This window comes from Rhipicephalus microplus, chromosome 10 (assembly GCF_043290135.1).
Source record: "Rhipicephalus microplus isolate Deutch F79 chromosome 10, USDA_Rmic, whole genome shotgun sequence".
In the NCBI taxonomy this organism is placed as follows: Eukaryota; Metazoa; Arthropoda; class Arachnida; order Ixodida; family Ixodidae; genus Rhipicephalus; species Rhipicephalus microplus.
Window position 1 is genome coordinate 100,616,503 of NC_134709.1, and position 27,306 is coordinate 100,643,808.

Consider the following 27,306-nt stretch of genomic DNA (forward strand, 5'->3'; position numbering starts at 1 on the left):
CACCACGAGACGAGCGTGAACTACTAACTGAAAGGTTATCGCCGGCAATGCGCATGTATAAATGAGGTGCGTAGACGCGTGGTTAAACTTTACAGGTTGGTGGTGACATGGTCAATCTTACGTTTACGCAAGTTCACCGATGGCTTTGCCTCACACGTGTCACCGCACTTACTTTAATGCGGAAGGTGTCAACAATCTCTGGCGGCCGACACTATTTTTGAGCATCGCTTCGGTTTTATTTGGTGAAGGATGACATTTACACTCTTCACGATGCACACAGAGATTAAAGGAAGGTTGCCCGTTTCAACGAGGTTATGTGCACGTCATTAATCTGTCATTCAAGGAACTGTAGTAACATGAAACCATATAGGACCGCTGCAGCTAGCGAAACGACATTTGCGCCGCTTATGGCTTCGATGGCGACTGAGCGGTAAGAGCACAGCTGGTACTATAAGGTATGAGCGTCCTCCCTGCGTAAGTTTAGGGCGCGGCCGTGGTTGATCGCACTCGTTAGGTCGAAGTACGCCGTGCCTGCCCAAGCCGTGGAACCCCCCCCCCCCTCTCCCTTCGAGTGCAACGTATTGAGGCGTTTTGTAAAAATATACAATCATCATCATCGTCGTCATCATCACCATCATCATCAACCTGACTATGCCCACTGCTGTCCTGTTTCTGCTGTCTGCTATACTTGCATACTTCTTAATCTCATCTGTCCACCTGATTTTCTGTCTACCCCGCTGCGAGCGATGGAAAGGGAAACGATAGGTGTTATTCAAGATATAAAGAGAGTGGGTCAGGAAAGAAAGCGGGTTTTAGGATTACATAGTTAAAATCAAGAAGAACAAGTAAGGACCGGGCACTTATGCGGCGTGGGCAGGGTAACCGCTGGTCATTAAGGGTAACTGACTGGATTCCCAGAGAAGGCGAACGCGGGGGGAGGAGACAGAAAAATATACGTCAGCAGAGATTTTCATTTGCGTCGGACACAAATAGATGAAAGCACTGACAACTGATGGTTATTCAAAGGGAAATGCTTTGTATCAGTAATTGAAAGAAGTTTGTCAATCGCTGCAATATTAGTCTAGAGTATCTCTGGTAACGTTACACATCATCAGGTGTCGCTAGCAGCGCTGCTCAGCGCGCATACTTCTGCGGTGATCCCTAAAGCCTATACAGACAAAATTACAGTTTCACGTTGCTCACAATTGTGCGAAGTGAGCTTCGAGAGTCCAGTGTTTTGTTTTCTTTATAAATATTTTGAAAGGATATGTGATTCTTATTAACACGAGAACAAGAGATCCCTCCTTTATTTTAATTTCTCTTTGAGTTGAGTCGTTTAGTGTGGATCATTTCTGCCAACGCATAAAAAAAAAAGCAGCTCGAACAATAAATGTTCTCGTTTTCAAATGAACGCGCGTGTTCTCTCGAAGTTCAGCTTACATTCACAGGTGCATTTGCACATTGCCTTTAAAAAATAAAAATGCAAAATGAACCGTTCTATTGTGTGCCGTTCGTCACGACGCGCGCACTTGTACGCCGCACTTGAAGTGTTGTTCCCAAATGGACCTTATCGATACTAATTTTATTACGTTCGCATGATGAGCTTCGGACGACAAAAAGGCACTTTCCAGCTTTTTTTTTTTTTAATTGTGCAGCTGCGACTGCGCAGACCCGTAAGCACGAGGAGGGAGCTTTAGTTTGTCTCCTATTTCTTTAGCGTATTCGTAGCGTCGCCATGGATACTGAGGAACAGGAAGTAGCCTTAAACGTGAGCGACTGGACAGACGACACCTACCGGTGGTGTAAACCAGGCAAGCCTGGAATCACTATTACAGTAGCGAGTTTTAGTAGTGTGTAATAGTAATATAAAAAAAGTACGTTTCCCATAGTGTGCTCAAGCGAAAGTTGTACGCGAAACGCAGCAGCGTTGTTGCGTACACTCAGCGGCGTTACGGACTCTACACATGCGCAGCACTAAAACTTGCAATCGTGTACACAAAGTGCACTCTGGCTACTTCGCTTGTGCAAATTGTCAGCAGAAGTGTAATTCCGAGTGCGTTGCGGTTTCAATATGACCCTAAGGTGTAACAATAAATTACATCAAACCAATAGATTATGCCTTGAAAAGTCTAGTAAAATCACTTTCACCGGCCCGCTACGATGAATACGTGACGTGCCGGGCTGCTGATCCGTAGGTCGCACGTTTGATTGCTGCCGCGGGGGTCGCATTTCCGGGGAGGTGAAGTGGTAAGGCCCACATATACTGTGCTATGCGAGTGCACGTTAAAGAACACTAGATGGTCGAAATTACCGCGGCCCTCAATCGACTACGGCGTCTCTAATAATCGTATGGTGGTTTGAGGACGTAAAACCCCAGATATTACTATTTATTAATTTCACCACCGTAGCTTTATGATGGACGATAAAGAAAAGTGAATGTCAGAAGGTTGACTTTTGAACTTCCCGCCGGAAACTCCGATGGTGAAGACATAGATTTGGGTTATTTTTTTCCCCCATAGTGTTTTCGTCCCATTGCCTGCACTAAATTTTCTCGGACTCTTTCAGAATGCAATGCACTTCATTTTCATTATTTAGGAACTACTTAGAACCTCATGGAGTAGACGACGTCGAAATCTGTGACGTCATGGCGACTGGTGCGCCATCTTTTAGGGGGCGTCGCCACCTGAATTTCCTTTCTACACGTTTTTTCGCTTGCCAAGTGACTTTTCTCAGGAAGTTTTGGTAAGATAAAAGAGTAATTTACTAGAGTAAAGAAAAAGCTTCTCACTTTAATGGCCCTTTCCTCCCTGCACATGTGTGCCACCAGGCTATAGGAAAAAAAAATGAAAACTTTTTTTTTTCATGTTGTCTGTTATATACTTGGACTATTTGCAATCACAGCTGGCCTTTTCCCATGAGCAATACTACGCAGTTCGCATGCCGACCTCAAGCTTCGTCTTTCGTGAGGAATGTTTCCATCTGAGGGGGCTCTTCTGTTCCACCTGTGGCTTGGTGTGGTCTTCGCAAACGCGTACTCCTTTCTAACGTCGGATGGCCACCAACTCGGCGTGCAGCAACTGCAGCCGCGAAGAAATGATCCCCCATTTTCGGGGCGAGCGTACACCCGTTTCAACGAGTCGAGACGAGAACTTACCGAAGCTCTAGATAGACTAGATGATCGCCCTTTGTCGGAACAAAGAATTCTGGGTCAGTGGCCGAGTCCATCCTCGGCCCAAAAGGCTTCGAAAGCTTTATTACTTTTTTTTCTTTTTTGCGGACAACTGACTATTCTCTTCATTTTTGTTTTTTCTCCATCGCCGTCATTTGTCTTCTCTTTCCCTAAATCCTCACATATCATCAATCATTGTCATCCCTCTATTTGTAACATCTCCCTTCTATCATCTTTTAGTGGCCCCTTCCCCAGCACACGGTAGTCAGCCGGTCTAAGAACTGGTTGTAACCCCCCCTGTCCTTCCGCTTGTTTCTTCCTTCCTCTCAGGGTTCGCCTGCATCGCGTGCCAGTTCACGAGGCTCTTGGCACACGTTTCAGCGGTGCAACACGGGCGGGGCCACTCCTCAATTGCGTGATTCGTTTTCAAGAGTCGCGGGAAAGGTGCAGCGCTGGTAGCACGATTTTTTTTTTCTGCGACTCTCTCTCTCTCTCTCTGCTGACGATGCCGGCGTGCTTGCATACCTGCGCGCGCGCGCACTAGCATCGTCGTGGGGCAGGTGGTGCAGCATTCAGGCCTGTATTGACGCCGTGTATCGCATGTCCGCGTCTACCGTTTCTGCGAAGCGTGGCGAGGTGTGTTTTGTTGCCGAGGTGTTGGCACCTCACGAGCTGTCCCTACGAATGGTTTACCTTGTAACCTCTGTGGGGAGCAATCAATCGGTAGCCTCCAGACAGTTGCGACCTAATACACACCCAAATCGGACCTGTAGTGAAATATGCCCGCCAACGTCCGACTACAAAGCCCCGCTATTCGGGGAACATCCAACGTTTTACCACGTTGCGTGAACCGCCTAACACTCAATGGTGGTTCCAATAAACAACAAGCCAACACCGGAGCAGGCTGCGCTGTGCTGCTGGAAGCCTGTAGCCGATTGATTGTGCTGGCAAGTTGGCAAAGGTCACAGGTGATATGGACTGATGGCTATATCATCGGCTCGATAATTCGATTTGCCAGAATAAAGCTTTAAATGGTTGCTGACGCGAAATTTTCCATTTATCGTTTTTTTTTTCTTTCACGTCACATATGATAAGTCGAGCCTCCGAAAGCGTAGATGTACCGGTAAGCGTAATTGCGCCCTGAAAGATCAATTTCAGCATCCTTTTAAAAGCTTTATAGTATAACTCGCTGTTGGCCTAGTTGGTACATGTCTTGATTAAATAGTCAACGTCACGCCGAATGAACAACCACACAGCGCGCCCGTGGTGTCTGTGTGTGTGTTTCCTTTTCTGTGTGGTTGTTCATTCGGTGCGACGTTGACTATTGTAAAAGCTAGTTTCGATTCGTATACTGCACCCCGACGTCGCAACGCGGCATAAGCAGCGACACGAGGCGATAGTAGTATGTTCAAGCGCATTTTTTCGAGACGTATCCTCGCCCAAGTGTCGATTATTCGATCGTCTGCTGCGCGCCGCACGTGTGGCAACTGTCACGACAGGGGAAGGGGGGGGGGGGGGCGCTACGTTTTTCGTCGAGAATCCGGAGTCGCTCAGCAAGTGCGCGTTGCGCTTGTACGCGGTCGGAGTGGAGTGCAGCTAACAGAGTAAACTCCGCTTGGTTGGCGTCCAGTCTCCGCCTTGGCCGCGGCGGCGCACGAAGTCGATCCACGCTTGTCATCAGCGCCGGATCGGACGAGAATCGGTGGAACTTGCAGCTATATTGTCCCCCATTTTACTGGCGCAAGGCTTAGCAGGGCAAAATGTTGGCGTCACGACGCTGGGGTGCAACAGCTGCGCCAATTGCCAAATTGCTACAATTCCCCATCGTTGCGCCGAGCTGCGCCTAAGCCGCGAAATTTGCTAAAATTGCGCCACGCTGCGCCAAAATGCTCAGCCTCCCTCAAAATCTTGTCAGGTGCGTTAATGTCGGGTAGAAACGCAGGCCACGTAGGCCATCTGCAGTTTGCGCCATCAGCCAGACGGCGTTGACCTTAACTACAGTGCCTAGAATATACTTAAAATATTCTAGGCACCCGCCCTATACGCTTGTGAGATGCGATCGACCAGATAAAGTAACGCTGCGTGCCCATCGGTCCGCTGCCCATACAGCGGATACCTGTCGGCGGGACGATGGAACTTCGTGACAGAAATGCGTTGCTACAGCCACCAACGCTTCGCGTGAAATGCAAATTTCCTAGCCCGAAAACGCGGCTATGGCTTATTGGGAACTAAAGCTGGAAGCGTATGCCGCGTTTTGTTCACGCAAACAAGCTCGATCGTGCTGCGAATGCCGGCGTTGCCAGGGACCACGTTGATTGCCTAGCAGTGGCACATAAAGCTATTTTTTTTTTTTTGTCTTGCTGTTGCGTTGTCTCGGCCACTGTCCTGGCGATAGATCTCCGGTACTGTCGCCGATCCAACGGGAGCGCCGTTGTTACTTTATCTGGTCGAACGCGCCTTGCAAGCGAGCCGAAGAGGCACCTAACGAAAAAAAAAAGGGGGGGGGGGTGAGGTGTAGGGGTTAGAAAATTTCTTGTTCTTGGTTCTAACCACCGTGCTCTAACCCGTGCAGAGAATGCTGCTTAAGCCACCTTTGCCTCAATACACCGGTGTCCCGCGGAAAAGTGTATCGAAATTTGGAATGGGCTGTTAGCGCTAGTCATGCTAGTCAAAGATTTGGCCGACTGTACTACTTGAGTGTGTTCAGTACGTTGCAGTGTTGGCCAGCGCCACTCGAAGCCCAGGCATGCGAGCGGGGTAAGTATATGGGCCGAATCGCGGCGAGCCTTAGTCACCACACGTGGCTGCCGCTAATTATTGTTTTCTTCTTCGTGCCGTGGCCGGTGGCGTCGTAAAGTCCCTCCTTCTCCTCCTTCTCATCATCCTCCTCCTCCCATCGTCTGGCGTCGTGGTGCCGTGCTTGAGAAAGTTGCATCTGGCGCTGCCCGACAGCCAGACCGGAACGCCGCGTCCGGAAGCGGCTCGTGTGTGGATTCGTATGGGGGCAAGAAAAATGAAGAAAAAAAGCGTTGAGCGATGCGAGCGTGTAGACTATTTTACGGATGGGTGCGAGTGCCGCCACACTGGGCTTAATTGCGTTTTGCGTCTTGTGACAAACGGTGTCACGGTACACGCATGTTCATGAAAACGGTCGAGTTGGCGCATACGATGTCTCCTGGCCACTTCCACACTTACAAAAAACAAGAACACATCGACGTAGCAGCCCAAGATAGCGTCACCCAGATGCCTTACAGAAAATAGTCTACGGGGTAGGTCTGATTGTGCCGAAAGTAGAGCGTTCTGCGTTTTCTCCGTGTTTCAATGCTCCCGTTTTTGACCTGTTGTTCTAGGGAAGTATGAACATTATAGCCGAATGAAATATTACCTAAATTTATCGATGAATTTCGCCTTTTCGCCTCGCGCAGGTTAGCCCTGCTTTCATATGTATCAATGCTAATGCGTTAAATGATTCATCAACGCGGAAATTTACCGGCGTGCACCGCATCGGTGGCGTCAAATACGAGTGATGCGAAATGTCATCACGCGTGGACGTCACAAATTGAGAAAAAATGTTAGTAGACTCACACTGAAACTTTAAGTGCCTCCGCTACAGAGCCACTGTGAGACGTGCAAACGAAATATGAAGATACAACAGCGCAGCTGAAAGTGCAGCTTATTCTTTTATTTTTCATTTATATTTCAAAACGCGCACGTCCATCATGCATTTGCAGCTGCTAACCCACTAGCGTGTCAGTGTTATTTTTTTTTCTTTAATGTTGGGCGCCATCCTCAGAAGCAGCAGTTGTTGCCGACACGCAAAAGCTCCTCTTAATTTCTTTTTGATTATAAATGAAAAAAAATATGGGAAGGTAGGTTACGTTAAATACGGCTATCCCAAAATCATGGTAGTAATGGACAAAATGCACACAAAAGATAACAAAAATCAATTTGTCAATCAGTTTAACTATCGTGTCACAAAAGACGATTAAGGCTTGACGAATGCATAGGGCGAATCAACACTGTGTACCATATAGGCGTATAACGCACGAGCACAGTCTATGGGCGCAAAGTCGAGTTCAGACAGCGTGTTCACATCGCGGATAGAGTGCGTATAGATAACTTGAAAAGTTTCGTTTTTCTTCTTTTTTTCGGAGTGTCCATTGTCATGCTTTTGAGCCTCTCAGACCGGAACGAGCCGTCGTGATTTCGCGGCTGCTGCAAACGGTGCCCGGTGTTTAGTTAGCTACCGCGCCGTTTTCTCGCCGCGCTCCCGCTCGATACGTAACAAGGGGGGCGGGTTGGAAGGGGCGGTGAGGGAGGCAGGGAAAGGAAAGAAGAGGGGATTCCCCTCGCACATTCCTTGTTACCCCACTGTTGCCAGATGCCGCCGAGCTCACGAGCCGATAGCGCCCCCCCCCCCCCACCCCCAAAAAGGACAGTGATCTTTGCTAAGCCCAAAAGTAATGCAAATTAACGTAATGAATTTTTCTCATTCCTGAAAATATTTTAATAAATAAATAAACTAATCACATCATATTTACGGAGTGTATTATGATGACAGGGCAAAGCGTCGGTCTGGCCCCGCCGCGGTAATCTAGTGGCTAAGGTACTCGGCTGCTGACCCGCAGGGCGCGGGTTGGAATCCCGGCTGCGGCGGCTGCATTTCCTATGGAGGCGGAAATGTTGTAGGCCCGTGTGCTCAGATTTGGGTGCACGTTAAAGAACCCCAGGTGGTCGAAATTTCTGGAGCCCTCCACTACGACATCTCTCATAATAACATGGTGGTTTTGGGACGTTAAACCCCATATATCAATCAAATCAAAGCGTCTGTCTGTCTGTCTGTCTTTCTGTCTGTGGATATACTGTGTTGGCTACGCCGGAGGGATAGACTGCCCTAGACCATAAGCAGCTTCGTTTCTAAAAAAACTCGAAATTGCTTTTTAACGTAGTATCCTGGGGGCATATGAATAACCATAGTTTGCGAAGACATGAATATCTATACCCATGGGCGCCGGCAGGATTTTGTCTTGGGAGAGGCAAAGCCGTGCTGCATCGTAGTGTGAGAGGGGAGGTCCACACGTTGGTATATCTGAAGAGCTTGGTAAAATTACTGTATATGCTCCCGTTGGGAGCATATACAGTAACTTCATGAAGGGCCACTCCCCCCCTTCTGCCGACGGCCTGCGCGGGGGTCACTTCTCGGCGAAGTTTTGACACCCTTCCCCTCATACACACTTGGTCGGATCTGGGAGAAAACAATGTCCGTTGCGAATCCAACATGAAATGAAGCAATGGCGCGTGTCTCTCAGTGCTCCCTGATACGGGTCGCCGGCATTCCGGGAGTAAAAAGTCGGCGGCTATTCTCGTATTGCGACACCAGAGTTCATTGGCGGCCGTTACCGCCAGAAATCTGCGTGGTCGTACCCATGCGCACTGAAGAGCGACGTGGACGGTCCTACTGAGTAAGACAGCCAGGGCAGTATTGACGCCCTGCAGTCGCGTTATACAGTAACATCAATATTGCCGCATAACAGTCGATTTTCGGCGGCGTTAGCAGAATGGGGCTTGAGCCCCATTCTGCTGCGTGTAGTATATGAGGACTTTTTACACGATTGTGTCGCCCCAATCGTAAACAATTGATTTTAATTTCTTTCTTCGAGTTCTTCATTTTTTTTCATCATGCTTTATTGTTAAGAATGAATCCAGTTGACAGTTCGCGCTTGTCGTGTCGACTTTCTAACGTTGACCACCGTAACTTCTTTTGTCTTTGTTATTGCAGCGGTTTTTTTTTATCACGCCAAACCAACTAGCCCAGTACTTGGCTACCGACAAAGAGATCGTGCTCTCGCTGTGGAAAAAAAAAAAAGCGCGTTCCCGCTCGAATGTGCCGGCTCGGCGAATGCGAGTGGCTCGCGGGTGCGTTTAGTTGGCTGCAGGCCAGACGGCTGAGTTCGTGATGCAAATCTCGTGGTGTACGTGTGCGTAACACGTGACCGCCGTGCCTGTTCAGGTGCCAGACGGGCGCCGCAGCGCGCTCGCTGTCGGACGTCGCTCTCCGGTGTCTGCAATTATAGCGTGGCGGGAGGAGGAGCGCGCGCGCTATTGCGTAGTTTTCGGCAGCGTGGGATCGCAGCCGAACATCTCGTTCGGTCTGCGCAAGGGTCATCTTTCGCCGGTGTCGAAGCTTCTGTATCCCTCCGTGTTCATTGTCTGTGTGTATGCGTGGCTGTGTCTGCGTGTGCTTGGTGTTTTGTGTGTGGTGCCAGTGTTTGTGTGTGCGTGGTTGCTTGCGTGTGGTTGTTTGTGTGTCCGTGGTTATGCATGTGTGTGCTTGTCGTTGTGTGCATGCGCAGCTTTCTATTCTCTGTTCAGGGAAGGCAAACCTTTCCTGTCCCTTCCCCACACGTTGGTCAAGTCCGAAAAAGGAAAACAAAAATGGTGATGCTTGCCGTGAGCCGCACAAGAGCGAAACTAGTGGGCGATTCTGAAGACCATAGTGCGGTCGCTTCGAGGTTGTTTGTAGGCCTTAGCCAGGTGATGTACGTTGTTGCTTGCTACGTTACTGCTAGGTCGTTGCTGAGTTTTTGGTAAGGGGTGAAAGTTGTTTATATACTCCATCTCACCACTGCCGTTTGCACTTAATTGCTGTATCGTTGAATGTGGTTACAAAGCGTAAGGGCAGTGTCCTTGCTGACACGACCGGCGACTTCGATCCGAACCTTCGCTTGCTATTTGCCCACTGCGATGACACCAACCAATGAATGTCGAATTGAGTCATCGTTTTGTGCCATCTCACGCTGACGACAAAGCATTAGGTACATTTTGTTTTAATTTGCGAGGTCATCTGTCTGCTCAGCCGCGCCTGCTAGAATAAGTCTAACGCGCCGAGAATTCGACAGTGGTTCTTTGCATTGGTGGAATATAGTCACGTATATATCGCTGTCGAAGCGACGCATCGAAGCATCGCGTTGTAACTTTCGGGTCACACGGCGCACGAATGGCGACCTTGATAAATTTGAAGCGGAGGGGACGGGTGCAGCCATGTTTTTTTTTTTTTTTCGCCGTCTGTTTGAGGAAACGGCTGGCAGGCTGCGTCCGCAGCTGCTGCGGACGCCGATACTAAATCGGTCTATTTCCTCTGACGGGCCAAACATCCGTCATAAGGGCGTCATAAGGCATATATGTGTAGTGCAGTCATGTAATATATTCAGTGGCGTATCAACTAGTTCGCCAGTGGAGGGGTGGGGGGCAACTTTTACCCCCCGTCATATATATATATATATATATATATATATATATATATATATATATATATATATATATATATATGGGATATAACAGACAGTAATGCCAAAGAATGTACAGGGGAAGTTATTAAAACCAATGCAATGTAAATAACAAGAAAGAAAAGTGGATGAAAAAATTACCAACTGTGAGCTCACAGTTGGTAATTTTTTCATCCACTTTTCTTTCTTGTTATTTACATTGCATTGATTTTAATAACTTCCCCTGTACATTCTTTGGCATTACTGTCTGTTATATCTCATTAATATTGTGTTAAAACACGGAACAACGAGCCCTTAGGTATACACTTCTTTCCCTTATATATATATATATATATATATATATATATATATATATATATATATATATATATATATATATATATATATATATATATATAGCCCATCTTGTAGCTCCACTCAACGTTAAATATTGTTTTTGTATTTTGGTATAGCCCGCACTGCAGTTGTCCAATTTCATAGAGATCCCAAGAAAAGTGTTCTCTCTGATATATTCATTGACTCAGGCCGGATTCGCCGTAGTAAGAACTGTCGACTGGACCTCCCAACTGGAAGTCAGGGAGCGTTAACATACGGTGTAACTAGATCGACCACTAGAGCTGTTCAACTACCCCCTTTTTCCTATCCACCCCACCGCTTTTCTTACTGTACGGGTCCTCGAATAAGTTGCGCATTGTGATGTGGACGAAATGATTAAACAAAAACGTGGTGACGTAATGAATGAATTGGACCTTTATTTCAAGAAAGAGGACGGCTCCCGGCCGCAGTTTGGGAATAGGGGGGCGGAGGGGGGAGGGGTTGTTGAGTGTACAGCATAAGCATATGAAACTGACATCAGTTTGTGTTAATCAGATTTAAGTAGAGGGTCAATAGAGTCGCTATCGCCCGATATGGTCGACCTGTTCTACACCACTCGAAACAGGCCACTTATACAAGCATAGGTCGCAAGTGCTTTTTCATGATTCGTCATTAGATTGTAACATTATGCCTAAGCTCCTTACGTCATCGCGTGGCAGGTGTTGGATGTGTGTTCTTTCTCGCGAGAAAGCTGAGCAAACCCATTTGAGGTGGTGCAAGTATGCTTTGCATAATTCTTGACAATGTGGGCGTCGAAGAGAAGTGCTTGCACTGGTTTCTCTGACTCCAGTTCATTTTGTCAAATACACGTAGTGTGCATGCTGCACTGGCCATAACATAGTTAAGAAACGTCTTTTGCAGGCGAACAAGGCCGAGGGCTCTGCTAGACGAGCCCTCGCGCAGTAATGAAGACGTCAAGGTGCCAAAATAAATACGAATCCTTCCCCCCTTCTCCCCCAGTGTGGGCATGTTCTGCAGTCGCGTCACGGTTTTGGCACGTAACACCGGAGAAAGCCGTTACTGTATGGGTTATCGCGTTGGCGCATTTAACCCAATGACGCGTTAAGCCCTAACCACACGAACGCGTTACAGCGCCTGGCGTACCCTCTCTTTATACGCGCTCTTTTTTCCTGCGGAGGAAAAAAGAGAGGAGCGTCGTGTAACCGCGCGCCCGCTTTCCTGCTTGTTCTGTGGGGAGAGGGCGCCGCGTCAAGTCTACGCGTCACGCGCTGACGCGTTGTAACGCATGCGTGTGGTTAGGGCTCTTGAGCCGTACAAGCGACGCACGTCTTGCTCTTTGCGACACCGCATTGGACATTTTCGTCGACTGACGCGTCGAGCGGATCGAATGGGGGTCGATGCCACAAAACAAAAAGCTGGACCCCCGAACTCCTGTGCGTCGAGTCGAGATTAATCGTATCCGCCGCTGCTAAAGAAAACGTCGGCCGGGATAGTTGTTCGCGACGAGAACAGCGTGACTCCTCGATAGTCGCTTTTGTACACTTCTCTTTGCCTTGCGTCTCTGGACGAGACGAGACTACTTTGCTTCGGGCGCCCTATGACGTGCGCGCAAGAAGCTGTCGCAATCCCCAGCTGTCGCAACCTCCAGCCGGAGGCCGGGGCCCACGCGAACACGGGGCTTCGGAGCGACCCGCGGTGGAAAACGAGGGAGGGAGGGGGCTCTGCCGGCGGCGTCCGGGCCGTTGTCCTCCCGAGCGTTGGCACCACTGCCGCAGGATTGCAACACCGTCGCCTGCTCCTCCCCCATCTCCCATCTCTCTCCCTTTCGCGTCGTTTTGAGCCATCGGCGCTGGCGTCACGGCGATGCGCGATGTCCACGACTCCGTCGTGCATGGCAAGGTGCAAATGAGACACAGCATGGCTTTTACTTCAACTGAAGGTTTATTTCTGGGCGAGCTTACCTACTTAAATAAAAAAAAAGAAAAACTCATCAATATCAAGACAAAATATCGCTTAGAAAAGAAGGGGGAAAGGCAACACGAGAACACGGGTCTTTCTACAAGCAAGTGCGCCACGTGTCATTCTCTCCCCAATGCAACATTTATCCCTAACGTAATAACGTAATGATAACAGTTCATGTTTTTTATTGCTGTTTATAAGGTAGCAGGAGCGTAAGCGCTCTTTCGATCAGAAGTTATGTTACTTAAGTGTATGCCGCCTCGCTGTTTCGCGCTTCCATTCTCCGCAGGGCGCGACGGGAAGGGAAAGTGGGGTTAGAGGAGGAGGCCACACGCACGCACACCGGCTGGCTCTCGTCGGTCGTCGTGGGAACCGGCTCGGCGAAGGTCGTGACCCCAGACGGAGGACGCCCTTCCCGTCGGGGGAAAGAGGGGGATTTCGGGAAAGGAGCCTCCGCATCCCCTTCCCGCGGTGCAAGGCCCCCGTCGCGACGCCGAGACAGAAATATCGATCTGTGGCTCGGCTTGCGGGGGCGAACCCCGGGGGCAGCCACCGCTGTGCAGACCAGCGCGTGGTGGCAGCGCAGCGTTTCTTTCCGCCCCTGTGTTTGGGTGTTGGTTTTCTTTATTTTTTTTTCTTGGCCGGCACGGTGGAACAGTACTTACGGTGTTCGGCTGCTGACCCGAACGTTGCGGGTTGGACCACGCTTGTGGCAGTTGCATTTCGTTGGAGGTGATATGCTAGAGGCCCCTGCATACAGTGCGATGTCGGTGCACGTTAAAAGCACCAGATGGTGAAAATTTTCGGAGTCTTCTTCTACGGCGTCTCTTATATCATGGTTCTGGGGCGTAAAACCTCAGATATTATTATTATTGCTAGTTCCTTTTCTCGGAGGACACAAACAGTATTTTGTTCCGGCTTCAGGGACTTTGATTCGGTCAGGGAGAATTGAGATCTCACTCATTTGAAGGCCCTTCGATACAGCCAGTGTCAAGGTCACTTTCGCGAACACCTTTCGACCGCACGAAGGTCTTTGCGCGCGCTTGAGGCAGCCAGAGATGAAGCTCGCGTGTAGCAAGGCCCTTGACAGCTTGCCGCGGCAAGTTGTCGCTTTCTCCGCATCGCTCTCTGCCCATCTACCAGATTGCGTCGGAACACGTTGTTCGCGCACTGTTCTAAGGTAGGTGTGGGCTAGCTGTTTCCGTTGCGTCTAGTAATGATTCTATTGACCCCGTTTGCGTGGCATACAACCGCAAACACATCGAGGACAAAAAAAAAAAAAGCGCGTGGTTTTGTGGTATACTATAGAATGGTCGGGGTCGCCACACGGTGTGCCTGTGTTTGATTCTCGCTTCTTTTTATTGTTTACTCATTGTGCTTGGCAAGTGCGACGAACTTGAGCCTGAACCACACGTCCGCGTTACAACGCGTCAGCTGGCGGCGTGCCCTCTCCCAGGGCGCGGCGCCGCATGCATCGAAAAGCCGCGCGCTGCAACGAATGCATGGGGTCAGGCCTTTAGGGCTTCACGCAGCAAAGCAAAACCCGAGGCGCAAACGACTGTGGCGGGGCTGCCCGAGTGCGTGTACGGAGAGTGGCAAAGAGCAGGAAAAGCGGCCAATCTACTAGACGAGCCATACAAATTAAACGGGGCTTGCACGTGGATCAAAGCTTCCCGAGCGACTGCAAAGCGCCAGTATTAAGGTTGTTTGTGGTTTTGAGTCGGGTATATTAGGCTCCGTGAACTCCGCCGTTATCACATCGCGTGTCGCTTGCTTCCGCGTACTGTAATGTTAGCTGTATTCATCCGGTAACCTTTTCGTTTTTTTACACACACGAGGCTGTTATCAAAGCTCGACGCAGACGGCACCGCAGTGTTTGATAGGCTAGTGTCCGACGTCTTTGCGCGTGGATAGTGTGGATTACGCGCGAGATGCGAATACTCACGTTTATTCGAGAGCTTACGCGGCCACCAGCGATAGCTGTGGAAGGTTTCGATAGTTGATGCGTATAAAACGACGCGTTCCACCGATTACCCGACGACACCTCTCGCCGCTATCAGCGTACAACGTGTACCGCTTGTATTTCGAAAAATCTTAACCTTACTGCGCACAACTTCGCCCACATAAAACGTTGCCCCCTCTTGCTGCAGTCTTCTTCACCGCTACAACCACGTACGTGACAATATTTTATTTTGTTATTTAAAGTCGATCTGATCACGGCACACCAATTGTGGGGATTTCATGCGCCAGTGTTTTTAGTGTGGCATGTTGTATTGACGTCAGGGACCGAAACGAGGTGGACGCTTTGTGCGTCACCGATGGAGCTGAGCGGCCGTGCAAACGTCACGACATCTTGCGCGTTCACGGCACTGCGCGTGTGCGGGACGAGAACCGTTTGATAACTTCGGGATACAGTAAGAAGCGAGGCTGTGGCTTAAAAAAACAGAACACACCGTGATTGACATGTCAGGGTGCAAGAGAGCTGAACTAGTCAAGTGTTCATTGTGAAAGACAGGGCTGGCAACACGGACACAAGAACACGCGTGGTGTCGTCACTGCCTCTTTGTGCCCGTGTTTTAGAATTTTTAAACTTTTTACGTTCCTCCAAGACTTGACCTTTCATTCGACGCAAAAAAAAAAAGTGACCCTCACAGTACCTTTTTCAAAGTGCGTCTCATTTTTGCTACGGCGTACTTCATGATACTGTCGTGGTATTGGCGCGAAAAAGCTTAGATGTATTCAATTTTAAATTCCGGCTCGCTTTTCACGTTTATGTACTAGTTTTGCGGCGCTCTTCCGAGGGGCTAGACAGCTGCGCTACAGCAGCGCGCAACGGCCAGCCGATGCAGTTAAGCAGCGTGCTCGCACTTCCCCGCTCTCCCCCATGTCACTCGAATGTGTCGCTTGACCTTTCCTCTGAGGTCGATGCGGTCGCTATACCGCTATATTTACGCTGGCCGTTAACAGCCTCTTCCCCGCTGCCGGTCCACTGCTTGCTTTCTTCTCTCTCTCTCTCTTCGCCATTTGTTCAGTCTTGCACAGCGGCTCGACGCTGATGCTGCGGTGGCAGCATTCGGTGTATCCATCCCATTCCTTCCTCCATGATCCATCCTTCCGATCTCGTCACTTCTGGCGTCAGTGCGCTGCGGTGCCTTCGTCGCAACGCCGAGATCAAGTGACTCCGGTAGCATCGCTGTCAAAAACGGTCGATTAAATTTTTAATCGATCAATCGTGTATCATTTTTAAATTAAATCGATTGTTTTTCATTTGTTGATCAATCAACATTTTTATAGGTGCTTTAAAAAGGGTCTCCTATTGCTGGACAAGCATTGTTTGTATAAGAATGAAAGCTGCAACAAGTTTGTATGCATTCATCTTGGTTGATACAGCGCACACGAGAGGAGGACGAAGAATAGGAAACATATTGGCCTCGAAGCCTGCTTACTCCAGCGAACCTGTCAGTGCCTATCCTGTGTTTATGATTCGCCGTCGCCCTCTCTCGTGTACACTGTATCAACCAAGATGAATCCATTGTTTGTTTGATCTCGTCCGAAGTCTTTCAGACGCACTAGAGATCACATACGTGCGCATGGGCGCCTTCGTGAAATTTTTTCGCTTTCGTCCATTGGACACAGGTGAGCTGTTGTCAATGCGTTATGTTGCAAAATTGAAAATCTGTGACCAATCTATGACCTGGACCATCACTCATTCTAAAAGCCGAAAGTTGCCAACTTATCACTGCTGTGTGTAATCCTAGCGCGGGGCTTCTTTCTAGCTCACAAAAAAGAGATTCGTCTCAGGACCAGAGGCATTAAAGAGTGGTGGTGTAAAAAGTGTCAAAGCTCAAGAAAAAAAAGAAAAGAAAAATAGGTAGAAGCAACAGAATAAATAGAGCCCGAGCACTACAATTCTACCTATTGCATTTTGGAGCTGCTCATGATTATTAAATGTCTAGCGTATGGCCAGGCATGTTATTCGTGCCACATGACTTGTCTAGTAAAAATGATTGGTAGCAGTACAGCAGGTCATAGAAGTAAACAAGTACAGTTTGGCATCGACATTGTCTGCGGTTTCGCATTTCTTTTCAAGCGCTTGTTGACTGGATTATAACAAAGAGCGACTACTGTAATACATGATAAAATCAACGACCATACGAGCATCTCTATATTTCCCCCCAGGTCAGAGCGTGATGAAAACAGAGCACTGCGCTGTTTGAGTTTCTCGCCATTGCTCCTGTACATTGTACCGCATGAAACAATTCTGACTTTGTGACATATTCATCGGGCTGGGATACATAAAACGGTCGAGAGATGAGGCAGTTGAGTAGTGCCGGAGGTTGGAGGTGGCTGCTTTTTATAAAAGAAAGAAATGCAAGACATTCTTCTAACAACGACTGGAGGGAAAACTTTGATTTCATGGCAGTTGCTGAGCAACCGTAATGAGTGTGTATAAAATGTGCAGCAGAGTTTTGAATTGTCTCTAGAGCTGTAATTAAGTTATGTGCAGATCTGCCTATGAATTACCGATGAATTATTTTCTTTGCAGGAGGACAGCTCATGTCGCAGGGCGAGCAGGAGCTGGCCACCAAGATGCTCCAGATCCAGTCCAAGAGGTTTTACCTGGACGTCAAGCAGAACCGCCGGGGCCGCTTCATCAAGGTGGCCGAGGTGCAACAGGTACATGCTGTACGCGCGCCCCTGGGCGCATCTCTACTAGCGCTGTGCAGTTCACAATTTTTCAGGGGAAGCCCGTTGTACCAACTGACTCGTAAACCTGGCAGTGCTCCGAAAAACAAAAACAAAAAACAAACCACCAAGCCTGCGTGGTAGGCGCTGCACAGTCAAAGCAAAAGCTAGAAGAGCAGCCTTTCAGAGCCTTTTCAAAACACTCTTTGGGTAACTACTGCAAGCACACTTGCTTCGTACCCACTAGGGCATTAATAATAAACTTTGGGGTAGTAGACCGGCATTCCCTATGCTATTTTTCGTCGTTCTTCTGAGAAGCGTGGTATCTGATAAACACTTGCAAGAAATTTTGTGCCAATTGTTTATGCAGTGGCTGACGACGATGAGGAATTATGGCTGAAGTGGGTACGCGCCACAGTTAATAAGAGAACAAGAACAAGCTTTTGTGACGATTGGGAGCATTGGACGGCCCCCTCGTTACGCTATTCGCATCGCGTGACGACTGGTTGTTCTGTCGCTGTTGTGAAATGCTTTATAAGTGATATTAACGCAATTGCTTTCTCGACATCAAGCCTGCCTAAGGCAAGTTTGACAACAAGTCACAAGCACCGGTGTAGCTCAGTGGTTGAATACTGGGCTGGCACCCAGCGGACCTGAGTTAAAGCCCCATTGTGCCATTGGTGCAAGTTTATGCCTGCCTAAGGCAAGTTACAAGTTACAGGCACCGGCGTAACTCATTGGTAGAATATTGGGTCGGCACCCAGCGAACCCGGGTTCATGCCCCACTGTGTCATTGGTGCAAGGTTTTCTTTCTACTTTTGCGCAATGTGGTTTTGGACACTGGGGGTGACGGCGGACAACGACTGTGCGTGACCCGAAAAGTGATCTCATAACAGCTTTTGGTGTAAAACCTTCCTTACCTACAGCCAGGCACCAGAAAGATAATGAATATAACTAAAGCACTTTAGTAGTGTATAAATACAATAGTGATGTGTGTAAATATTCCGTTTCTCTGGTTGCAATCAGTGTACAAAATAGAACATGTTAACGCCTCTCACAACTAATTGTCTGAGTTTCAGTGAGAGACTGAAAAAAATCTCCTGGTGTGTTCACATTGCTGGTACCATCAGTTATAAATGCGGCATCTACTTGTACCTTGTGCATGTAGTCCTAGATGCTGCTTATAATGTTTATGTTGCCGTTTTATATGCACTTGTATATTCGGATTATTTATCGTGTAGTGCAAATTGCCTATGTACAAAGTGCAAAGTTGACGATACTCTATTTTTTTATTGCTGAATGGTCAAAATGAGGAATATTCATAATACTAATTGCACATACCACCCACTTGCTATGGTACGAGAGGCTGGCAGTATTGTAAATAAAAATAAATAAACAAATAAAGGTAAGAAATCTTGTTCCTGGGGCTGGGGTGGGAACCTGCCCAAGAGCAAGTGCCTTTGCCGCTAGGCCATGCACCCACAGTTAGTTGGCCAATGGGAATTGAACTGACGCACACAAATGTGTTCTGCCGATGATACGAAAATCAGTTTAAATCAATCAGTTAGACCTGCTACAAGTGCTTGATTGCAATATGTCGTTTTGATGGACTGAAAGGGATATGACGGAAAATGCATTAGGTCGATATCTGAAATGTAACATTTATGAAAAATTCCCACCTCGAAAAAATTCAATTTCCGTGATAGTGTTACAGTCCTTCCGTTGGGCCAGTCTCGAGGATTCATTAAGAATGCCAGAAAGAGTATGAAATACGCCTTGCTGATTCAACTTGAAAACGGCATTCCAGAGATTGCTGCTACCTATGATAAAACTGAATGCTTATCTTGGGAGGGAGCATTGCACGATGCAAAAGAAAGAAAGAAAGGAGGAAAGAAAACTGGTAGGTTGGGCAGCTCCACGCCCACCTTCGCTTGCTCTTGTAGCCTAGGCCTTAAAGCTTTAGCCCTTTATAACATGACGAACGTGATCACGGAAAAATCGGTCATTTGACTTGTGACGTGTTTCAGATCTTTCCACAGTCAAATGACGGGAGAATTCATGCTACAAAGGAAGATTTCAGCATTAGTCTCCAAGTATCCCGACTGTGATTTGGGCCTCCGTTTCACGAACGGCTCCGCGCTGACCGAAGCTGGGATGCGGAAACGGCTCTCATATTGTGTCCTCGTGTGCAATCCACATGCTCAAATCGCGATTTTGTCTGTCGTGTGAATACGGCTTTGGCGAAGGAGCTCCTGAATTTTTGTTATTAAGTACATTTAATTTTGATTGTTACATGCAAACTGTTCAGTCCCATGGCAATTGGCTGGTACAGCGCCTGTATAAAAAAAAGTATATATGTGAGACTGTTGTATGAAAATGCAAGGAAATCAACTACAACTGGGGAAAATAATTGCTGATTGCCGGAAGAGCAGATGAGAGAAAAATACACACGAACTGGCTATTGGAATGTTCATTTGAAAAAAAAAAAAGGGGGAAAAACAAAACAAGAGTACATCGCTTTGCAGTGAATACAAACTCACTAATGAACAATCGTAAAACATTGATTAGCAAACATTCCTGCTTTAATGTAGAATGCCATCCCAGATATTTGCTTCAGTATACTGTACCAATAATTTGCCCTAGGTGATTTTTATTGATTGAGTTTGGTTTGGTTTTTCGTGTTGCATTGTGGAGTGTGATGTGATGAAACCGAGAATAGCTCATATTTTATAATGTTGTAAAGGCATACATGTAACTTCAATTCTCGTATGAAATCAAAAACGTGGCATATATTGATAATTGTGCAGGAAATGACGAGGCCTGTGTAATTGCATGCACTTAAAAAATGTTAAAAGACAGGATTGGGACAGGGAAAGACACATAATCAAAACCGGACAACACAAAGCGATCGTTGACAGTCATTTCATGATGGGTAATTAGTATCGGCGATGATTATTCATCGAGTGCATTGAACGACATCTCCTCGTACACAGGTGATCCTTTAATGTAGTGTTCTTGGTGTTCTTTTATTTGCTGTACTTTTTTATGGCAGCACTTTTTCAGTGCATCAAAGCAGCATAATATTTTATTCGTACAAACTCTGTGGGATCAAATTTCGGCCATGGTGGCCACATTTTTGATGAAGACAACAATTCTTGAGACTCATGTAACTTATTTTTAAGTGCACATAAAGAACCTAAGGTGGTCCAAATATTCAGAGGCCTCCACTACAGTGTCTCTCATATACAGTGTCTTTTTGGGGTATTAAATATTATTATAAACTCTGCTTTTCATAATATTGAGTGACTGTTTTGTTGCGAGTGGTGTCATCATTATCATAGTCATGATATATGGGCCCCTTAAGGGCCCCTCGTGGGGCATTACAAGAGGGGTGGGGGTGGCACAAGCAGTAAACACGTCACAAGAAAAAAAAAATGTTCTAACTTCTGAACAATCATAAAGAGGCATCTGAAAATGTATGCACGTAAAACGTACACATAAAAAGAATAAAGCAATGTAGGTTGTGTGTTAATGTTCTCAATGGTAAGTGTGCTGTTAGTTCACCAAAAGTGGGTAATTCGAGATGTATTAATTAGAAAAACTGGATAATCCAGACGTGTTCTTTGGTCCCAGCAAGAATATCTATTGTTTAGTGGCATCAAGCTTCCGGCTCATTCGGGGATATTTGGCCACAACGTCGTTGATTTCGATGGTCTTTAGGTTGTGACGTGCACAAAGAGTGACAAGTGTGCTACGCAAAGGCTCAAGAACATCTTTCGTGGACAACTGAAACAGTCGCGGGTTTTTAGAAAAACAAAACTGAACTCCACAATTTTGTCACAACTGCGTTGCTGGCAACCAAAACTTCAGGTGGTTGCAGCGAACTTGTTTCGTTTTCAATTTTTCTTGGCACACGCGGCTGTGTAGGCACTATCTGTGGTTTGTCCATGGTGATTGGTGTCAAAGCTGCGACGAGCAGTAGTTTGATTTTAGCCTCGTCTTTTCAGAAGTGCATAGTTGCCATCTGTGATTGAGCATTAGCGAGCCAGGTTTTTTCAACATCAGGTGCAGTGTTCAGCATTTTCGTTTCAACACTAAACGTAGGGCATGGGTATGCCTTTGTTATTGCGTGGACGCCATGTTCGTGTCTTCAGCGACCGTGCATTTCATCTGCTATGGATGCAGCTTTCAGTAGCACATGTCAGCATTGGGCAGTGTGCGTGCAATGTTACGAAACTCAAATACGATGTACATTGTTGAAGATGAAGAGCTTTTGCTGCAATCTGCTTAGTGGCATAAAATTCGCTTGCTACATTGCGATGAACTATCGGTTGCCGGCCACTTTTTCGGCAAAAAAATTGTGGTCACATGTGTGGGGTGGAGTTGCTGGCAGGGGTGCGAATGAAGGAATTAGAGCATGTTTCGACTGAAGATGCAGAGGTCTTGAGCCACAGTCACATATTGAATGACGAGAATTGCAGTTCTTACTCTGCTCTTTTGCTAGGTAAATGCCAGATTTATGTATTCATTGTTTCATTAATTGTCTTTCAGATTATTTCAAAATCAGACATTTTTAACAGTCCCATAAAACTTGAATTAATGATCTTTTATTGTATAACTGCATGAGTACTTTCTTGCATGAGTAGCACTCTGCAATGATGGTTTCATGTGTGCTAGTCCATTCCTTGATGACGACATTAAAGAAAATATAATTTAAATGCAGTTGTTATGCAGAAATGCCCTTTGAGGCCGCTGGTGTCAAATAGGCGATATAATTAGTGGGTTGGAGGCAGTAATAAAGTAAGTATAATAAAAAACGTTAATATAGCCGATTATACAGTAAAAGACCAAGTTTATCAGCCATGTGCTTCACTTAAAGAGGTCATCAACCACATTTGCAATCAATGAGCAAAGGACCTCAGTATCGGAGTTCATTACCTCACAAGTTGATTGCTACAAAAAAAGTTTCCGCAATCCACCAGCATTTACTGAATTTACTGAGATTTGTTAGGCACTCTAATTGCTCTCTTTTTTCAAACATCTTGATGAGCATGCTCGAAGCCAAGGCAGGGAGGGATGCCTGGGGGAAACGCAGTTACAATCAGCGTGCATTGTGACCTTGAGCACGCACGGTGAGACGCGATCGCTCTTTCCCGTTGTTATTTTTGTGCGGGTGTGTGGCTCACTGTTTAATGTTAGCAGACTGTGGAGCATAGTGCCAACAGGTGGTGTCACCCCATGGCACGATGCGCGTCTGATCCAAACTCTGCTTTTGATTTGTCAGGTTTTAGCCAATAACGTGCTTTCTGTTGTTTGACATCAAACAGCAGGTGCTGGTAGCTCAAAAGAGGGTAAGCCTCTGTATTAAAACAAGGTGCCTGATAATATGATGAATTTGCTCTCAGCTTTTTGTGAACTCTCTTTGGCATGCACGGTGGCAAGATTTGGCCGAGATGTTCGTAGCAGTGCTGGCTATCTGCAGGATGTGTTTTCTCACCAAGCCAGGGCTACTTCATAACTTTTTACTCTGGCAGAGTATTCAGAGGAGCTCTACGTGAACTGTTCATTTAAAATTTTTGTGGACTGTTCATTTAAAATTTTAGTGAACTATTCATTTTGTCTACTCTGTACCGGCCGTAGCTTTACGAGCCATGTGCCCTGTTATCAGTTATTCTTTCTTGATGTCATTTTGACGTCCTGAAGCTTCCACAACATTTGATAAATTTAAGTGGCACAGAGGGCATTTCAATACAGTTAACTCAGCCTCCCCTCAAGGAATTTCAGCGGCCCTCTATTAACTCTGATTTTGTGGTTGTGTTAGCTCTCTAAGTTTAATGTGGCCTGCTGCTTAAATCACCTTCACGATTATGTCATGGCTTCCGGCTTTTACTGTTACTGGACATGCTTTGACAGCATCAGGCCAAAGTGGTCATGCCCACTGGATAGTTTCAGAAAAGCTCTCCTGTTTCCTTAAATTCATGACATGACGTTGAAGCAAATGTGCTGCAAGTGGCAAAGGAGAAATAATGCGTCAGTATTGCTTTCTAAGTAATACAGAAAAAGGACATTTACTTTGGTCTACATTGCCGACACACACAGATGCCCTAACTGATAATGTCACTCTAAGTGAGGCACTTCCTTATATGGGCTGCCATGCAGAGCCTGACTACTTGGAGAGCCGAAAACTGCAAAGTAAACAGCACTAGTCCAGCACCTCGAACAATTTGTTCATGAGTAGTCCGTGATAGATTCTTATACAGATGAATATGTTAGTTGATGTGATAACGCATGTGCCTAGCGTAATCCAGTTCATACAAATACAACTAATAAATATTGCTTATTTCAGTTCCGAATTTTTTTGGGGAAATCGCGTAAGGATGTCTGCTTCACTATAATATCTGGTGGTCTCTTCTATTCATTCACAGCTTAAGGAAATAAAAACTAAATTTAAGCACTTGTTTCGAGGCACTGTGTAATGTATCATACTTGCACCTCAGTTTCGGGTTCAAACACATGCAGTTGCCAAATCGAAGTTGTCTAAGAAGGTTCAAAACAACTTGCAGTTGTCAATGCTATGAAAGCATGTATATTTGACTTAAGGACTGAATTGAGTAGTAGGATGCTCTTCTCGTCTCTATGTAAATCTTTCTGATATCTTAAAAATTTATGTTTGAGCTGGCAATAACTTTGTTCACTGTTTGTCATTAATGGCGCATGTTGTTGAAATGTGTTGCAGGTCGGGGTAGTGGGTAGGAAAAGTCGTCTCCTCCTCGCCATGTCAACAGCGGCTGAGTTCCGGGACCACCTGACATCCTTCAGTGAGCTGTACGCTTCCCTGGGTGAGTCTGGCTCTCCTCTCTATTTTGATTATCTTTGTGTTTCACGAGAATGAAGGTACACCTCCTCGGTATACCAAATTCTCAGATACAACTTAGTAACTAAGGAATGGCCTTGCTACTGTTACCATGTAGTAACGGGCAATTGATATAACGGTGCTTTTTTTTTTCATGAGAGATGGGACTTGATTAGTTTGCACTTTGACAGAGGTGCAGAAGGAAGGCGTGCCTTTGTACTAATGACCGTTGATTTTCCTAATAATAATGCACAAGAGGGAAATCTGGCGTTAGCTGCAACACATGCCACTTCAGCCAGTTCAGGAATGGTGGTATAGATTTGTCTAAGCTTTATTCTTTTGGTTCCATTTGGCTTCGTGTGTCTCACAGTTGCTTTGTTGCGAGGCAAAGTTCAGCAAAAGTTGAGCTATCCCACTTCACCACTTTGATTAATGAGAAATAACAGAGAAAGATGCCGAGAGAGGTATAGAGGACGTTATTAGGAGTAGTTGTAATGTAAATGTGAAGAAAGAAAAGTGGACGAAAAGATGACTTGCCACCGGCAGGATCTGAACCTGCATCCTTCGAATAATGCGTCTGATGCTCTACCACTGAGCTACGATGGCCGTCGTTCCCCCCCCCCCCCCACCCGTCCAATTTATAGAGTATATGTATACGTGCATTTAAATGTGGGAACATCAGCTAGCACCACCTGTTGCCAAGGCAGTGGTTGTGGAACACTTTCTCTTGCGTGTTTGGCGTGACGTAGTACAGGATCTTAATACAAGATGGCAGCCGACCAATTGTCCCCCGCATACCACCTCAAAGCATTGAGTCTGCCAAAACCAGACACTCGCTATGAATGAAGGAAAGAAGTGTAAACTTAGGGGATTGTTTCCTTTGTTAGACACAATATTATTGAGAACTAAGACAGTGGTGCCAAGAGAAGTATAGGAGATGTTATGAGGTGCAATTGTAATGTATACGTTCACTTCTTCCTTCAACACTTTGACCCTTATAAGTTAACTGAGTCGAATTGGCTCACATTCAGTTGTTCTTTTTATTCAGAACAACAGCCAAAAGACAACAATAAACAAAGCCACAAGTGCACTCGAAGCTGCAAGCATGAAGATTAGGCAAATTTGTGCATTGCTCGTCACTCCTGTGGGGGCTGAATGATTGGTGTGCCAGAGTTCTCTCTAGTATACATTGTAGGAAACGCTATGCTCACGACCTTACTTAAGCTTTAAGAAACGTTTAAAGGGACACTAAAGAGGAAAACAGTTATTCGCCTAAAGGACAATTTCACAATCTCGAAAACGCCACTCTTACCGCGGCATGACGCTTGGTAAGCGAGGAAGAGAAGGAAATGCGGATGGCGACACTACCTTGAGATTTCGGCACCAAACGTTGTGACGTCATAGACGTTGAAGCCATCTACTGGGTCCTATGTAGCTTCTAATCAATAAAAACAAAGTCCATTGTCATCTCTGGGTGCCGTGGACCTAGCATACAAACTTTCAGAAAATTTTGTTGAGCCAATATTGCGAAAATATAAAAAACACATTCTAAAATTTTTGACATATGCACAAAGATTTCAGCACAAGATTTAATAAGGAAACTACAACCTTGAATTTCTCCGCTAATAATGATCTTATGATGGTGAAACATATGGTACTAGAGTTTTGAGAGTGCAGTTTGTCTAGCTAAACCAAGTCGTTTCTTTCTCTCTTTAGTGCCTTTAGTGAGAAGTAGAATGTGACCCTCCTGTGTCGTCAATACATGTGCAGCGAAAAATGGAAAAGCATGATAAACATTGTCGTCATCATCCCCCCTAATCATCGGAGCAGCATGTAGTATCATGTGATATATAGACTAAACATAGGTAAGACTCCTACATAGGTAAAACTGGCAGATGTTTGATTGAGTGTATCAGGGAGTATGAGCAAGAAGGGGAGCAAGATAAGAAGAGTCCAAATTTGCTTAAGCGAGTCAGAAACTGCCCATCAAGCTCTTGTGGACCCCACTTTTCTGACGTGCGGGTTATCGTCAGAAATAAAGACAAAACAGCCAGAGAATTGATGAAAGCGTTTGATATCGGTATGAAAGGTGACGTGTGTGTTAGTGACACACCTGCAGTGCTATTTAAATGCGAGGAAATGTTCATTGAGCATGCACTATTGGTCCACTGTTGATGTGAACATGTTCTCTGCACATGCGCTGACAAGGATATATATGTATGCGGATTTCTGCAAATAAGTCAGTAATTAGTGGCCCTCTGTACCGTGTCCTCCCTAGTGTTTGCATTTCTTTTTCCGTGCCTTAAAATAAAATAGGGCAGAAGAGTATGTAAAGCATGTAAATAGATGAGAGAATGCAGCAAATGTGTGTGCTGGCGTTATTGTTATCATGCTCTTACTGACAGCACTCAGTTTCAAAGGTGCATATACTATTTGTGTGAGCGCAGTGTACAGTACATGCGGATTGAAGTGGGACAATTTAGGGCTAAGTAATGCACATACTTCCGTGTCCACCTTCTTCATTTTAGGTCATGTCGACACAATTTTGACTCTAATGCATAGATCAGAGCCAATATTACCTCTAGAGACCAGATTCGTCGCCATATAATGTGGCTGTTTTGAGAGATACCAGTTGTTGTGCAGAGAGTTTTGTTGTCGCGTTTGAATCTGCGAGCATTGTACATGTCTCGAGTTTCCGATTGGCAAGAGTCATTGCAGCTGTGTTTGTCTTGCAGGTCCCCCCAATCCAGAGAACCTGCCTGAGGATGGCAAGTTGAAAAGTGAGATAATGATTAAGGACAATAGGCGCTACTACCTGGATCTCAAGGAAAACTCCAGGGGGCGATTTTTAAGGGTGAGTTCGGCTGGTGCCACCAGCCAAAAAACCTTTTCTGAGCGTGTGATGGTCCGTTTATACGCATACAATCGATTCGAGGTGTGATGACTAGGCTTGTGCGAATATCTGGCAAATATTACGGTATTCGGATTCACTTTGATTTGAATTTAAGTTTGTAGAA

At 46.3% G+C, this 27,306-nt stretch overlaps 1 protein-coding gene across 2 annotated transcripts in view; it reads left to right on the forward strand.

Annotated features, from left to right (window-relative positions):
- LOC119180669 (transcriptional regulator protein Pur-beta) overlaps positions 1-27,306 on the forward strand; it is a 188,610-nt gene that overhangs the window by 118,544 nt on the left and 42,760 nt on the right. For both annotated transcript variants that reach the window (XM_037431789.2, XM_037431790.2), the window contains 3 exons: positions 17,297-17,427; positions 24,173-24,275; positions 27,025-27,143. In XM_037431789.2, coding sequence (XP_037287686.1) covers positions 17,297-17,427; positions 24,173-24,275; positions 27,025-27,143 — 353 coding nt within the window. The remainder of the gene's footprint in view (positions 1-17,296; positions 17,428-24,172; positions 24,276-27,024; positions 27,144-27,306) is intronic.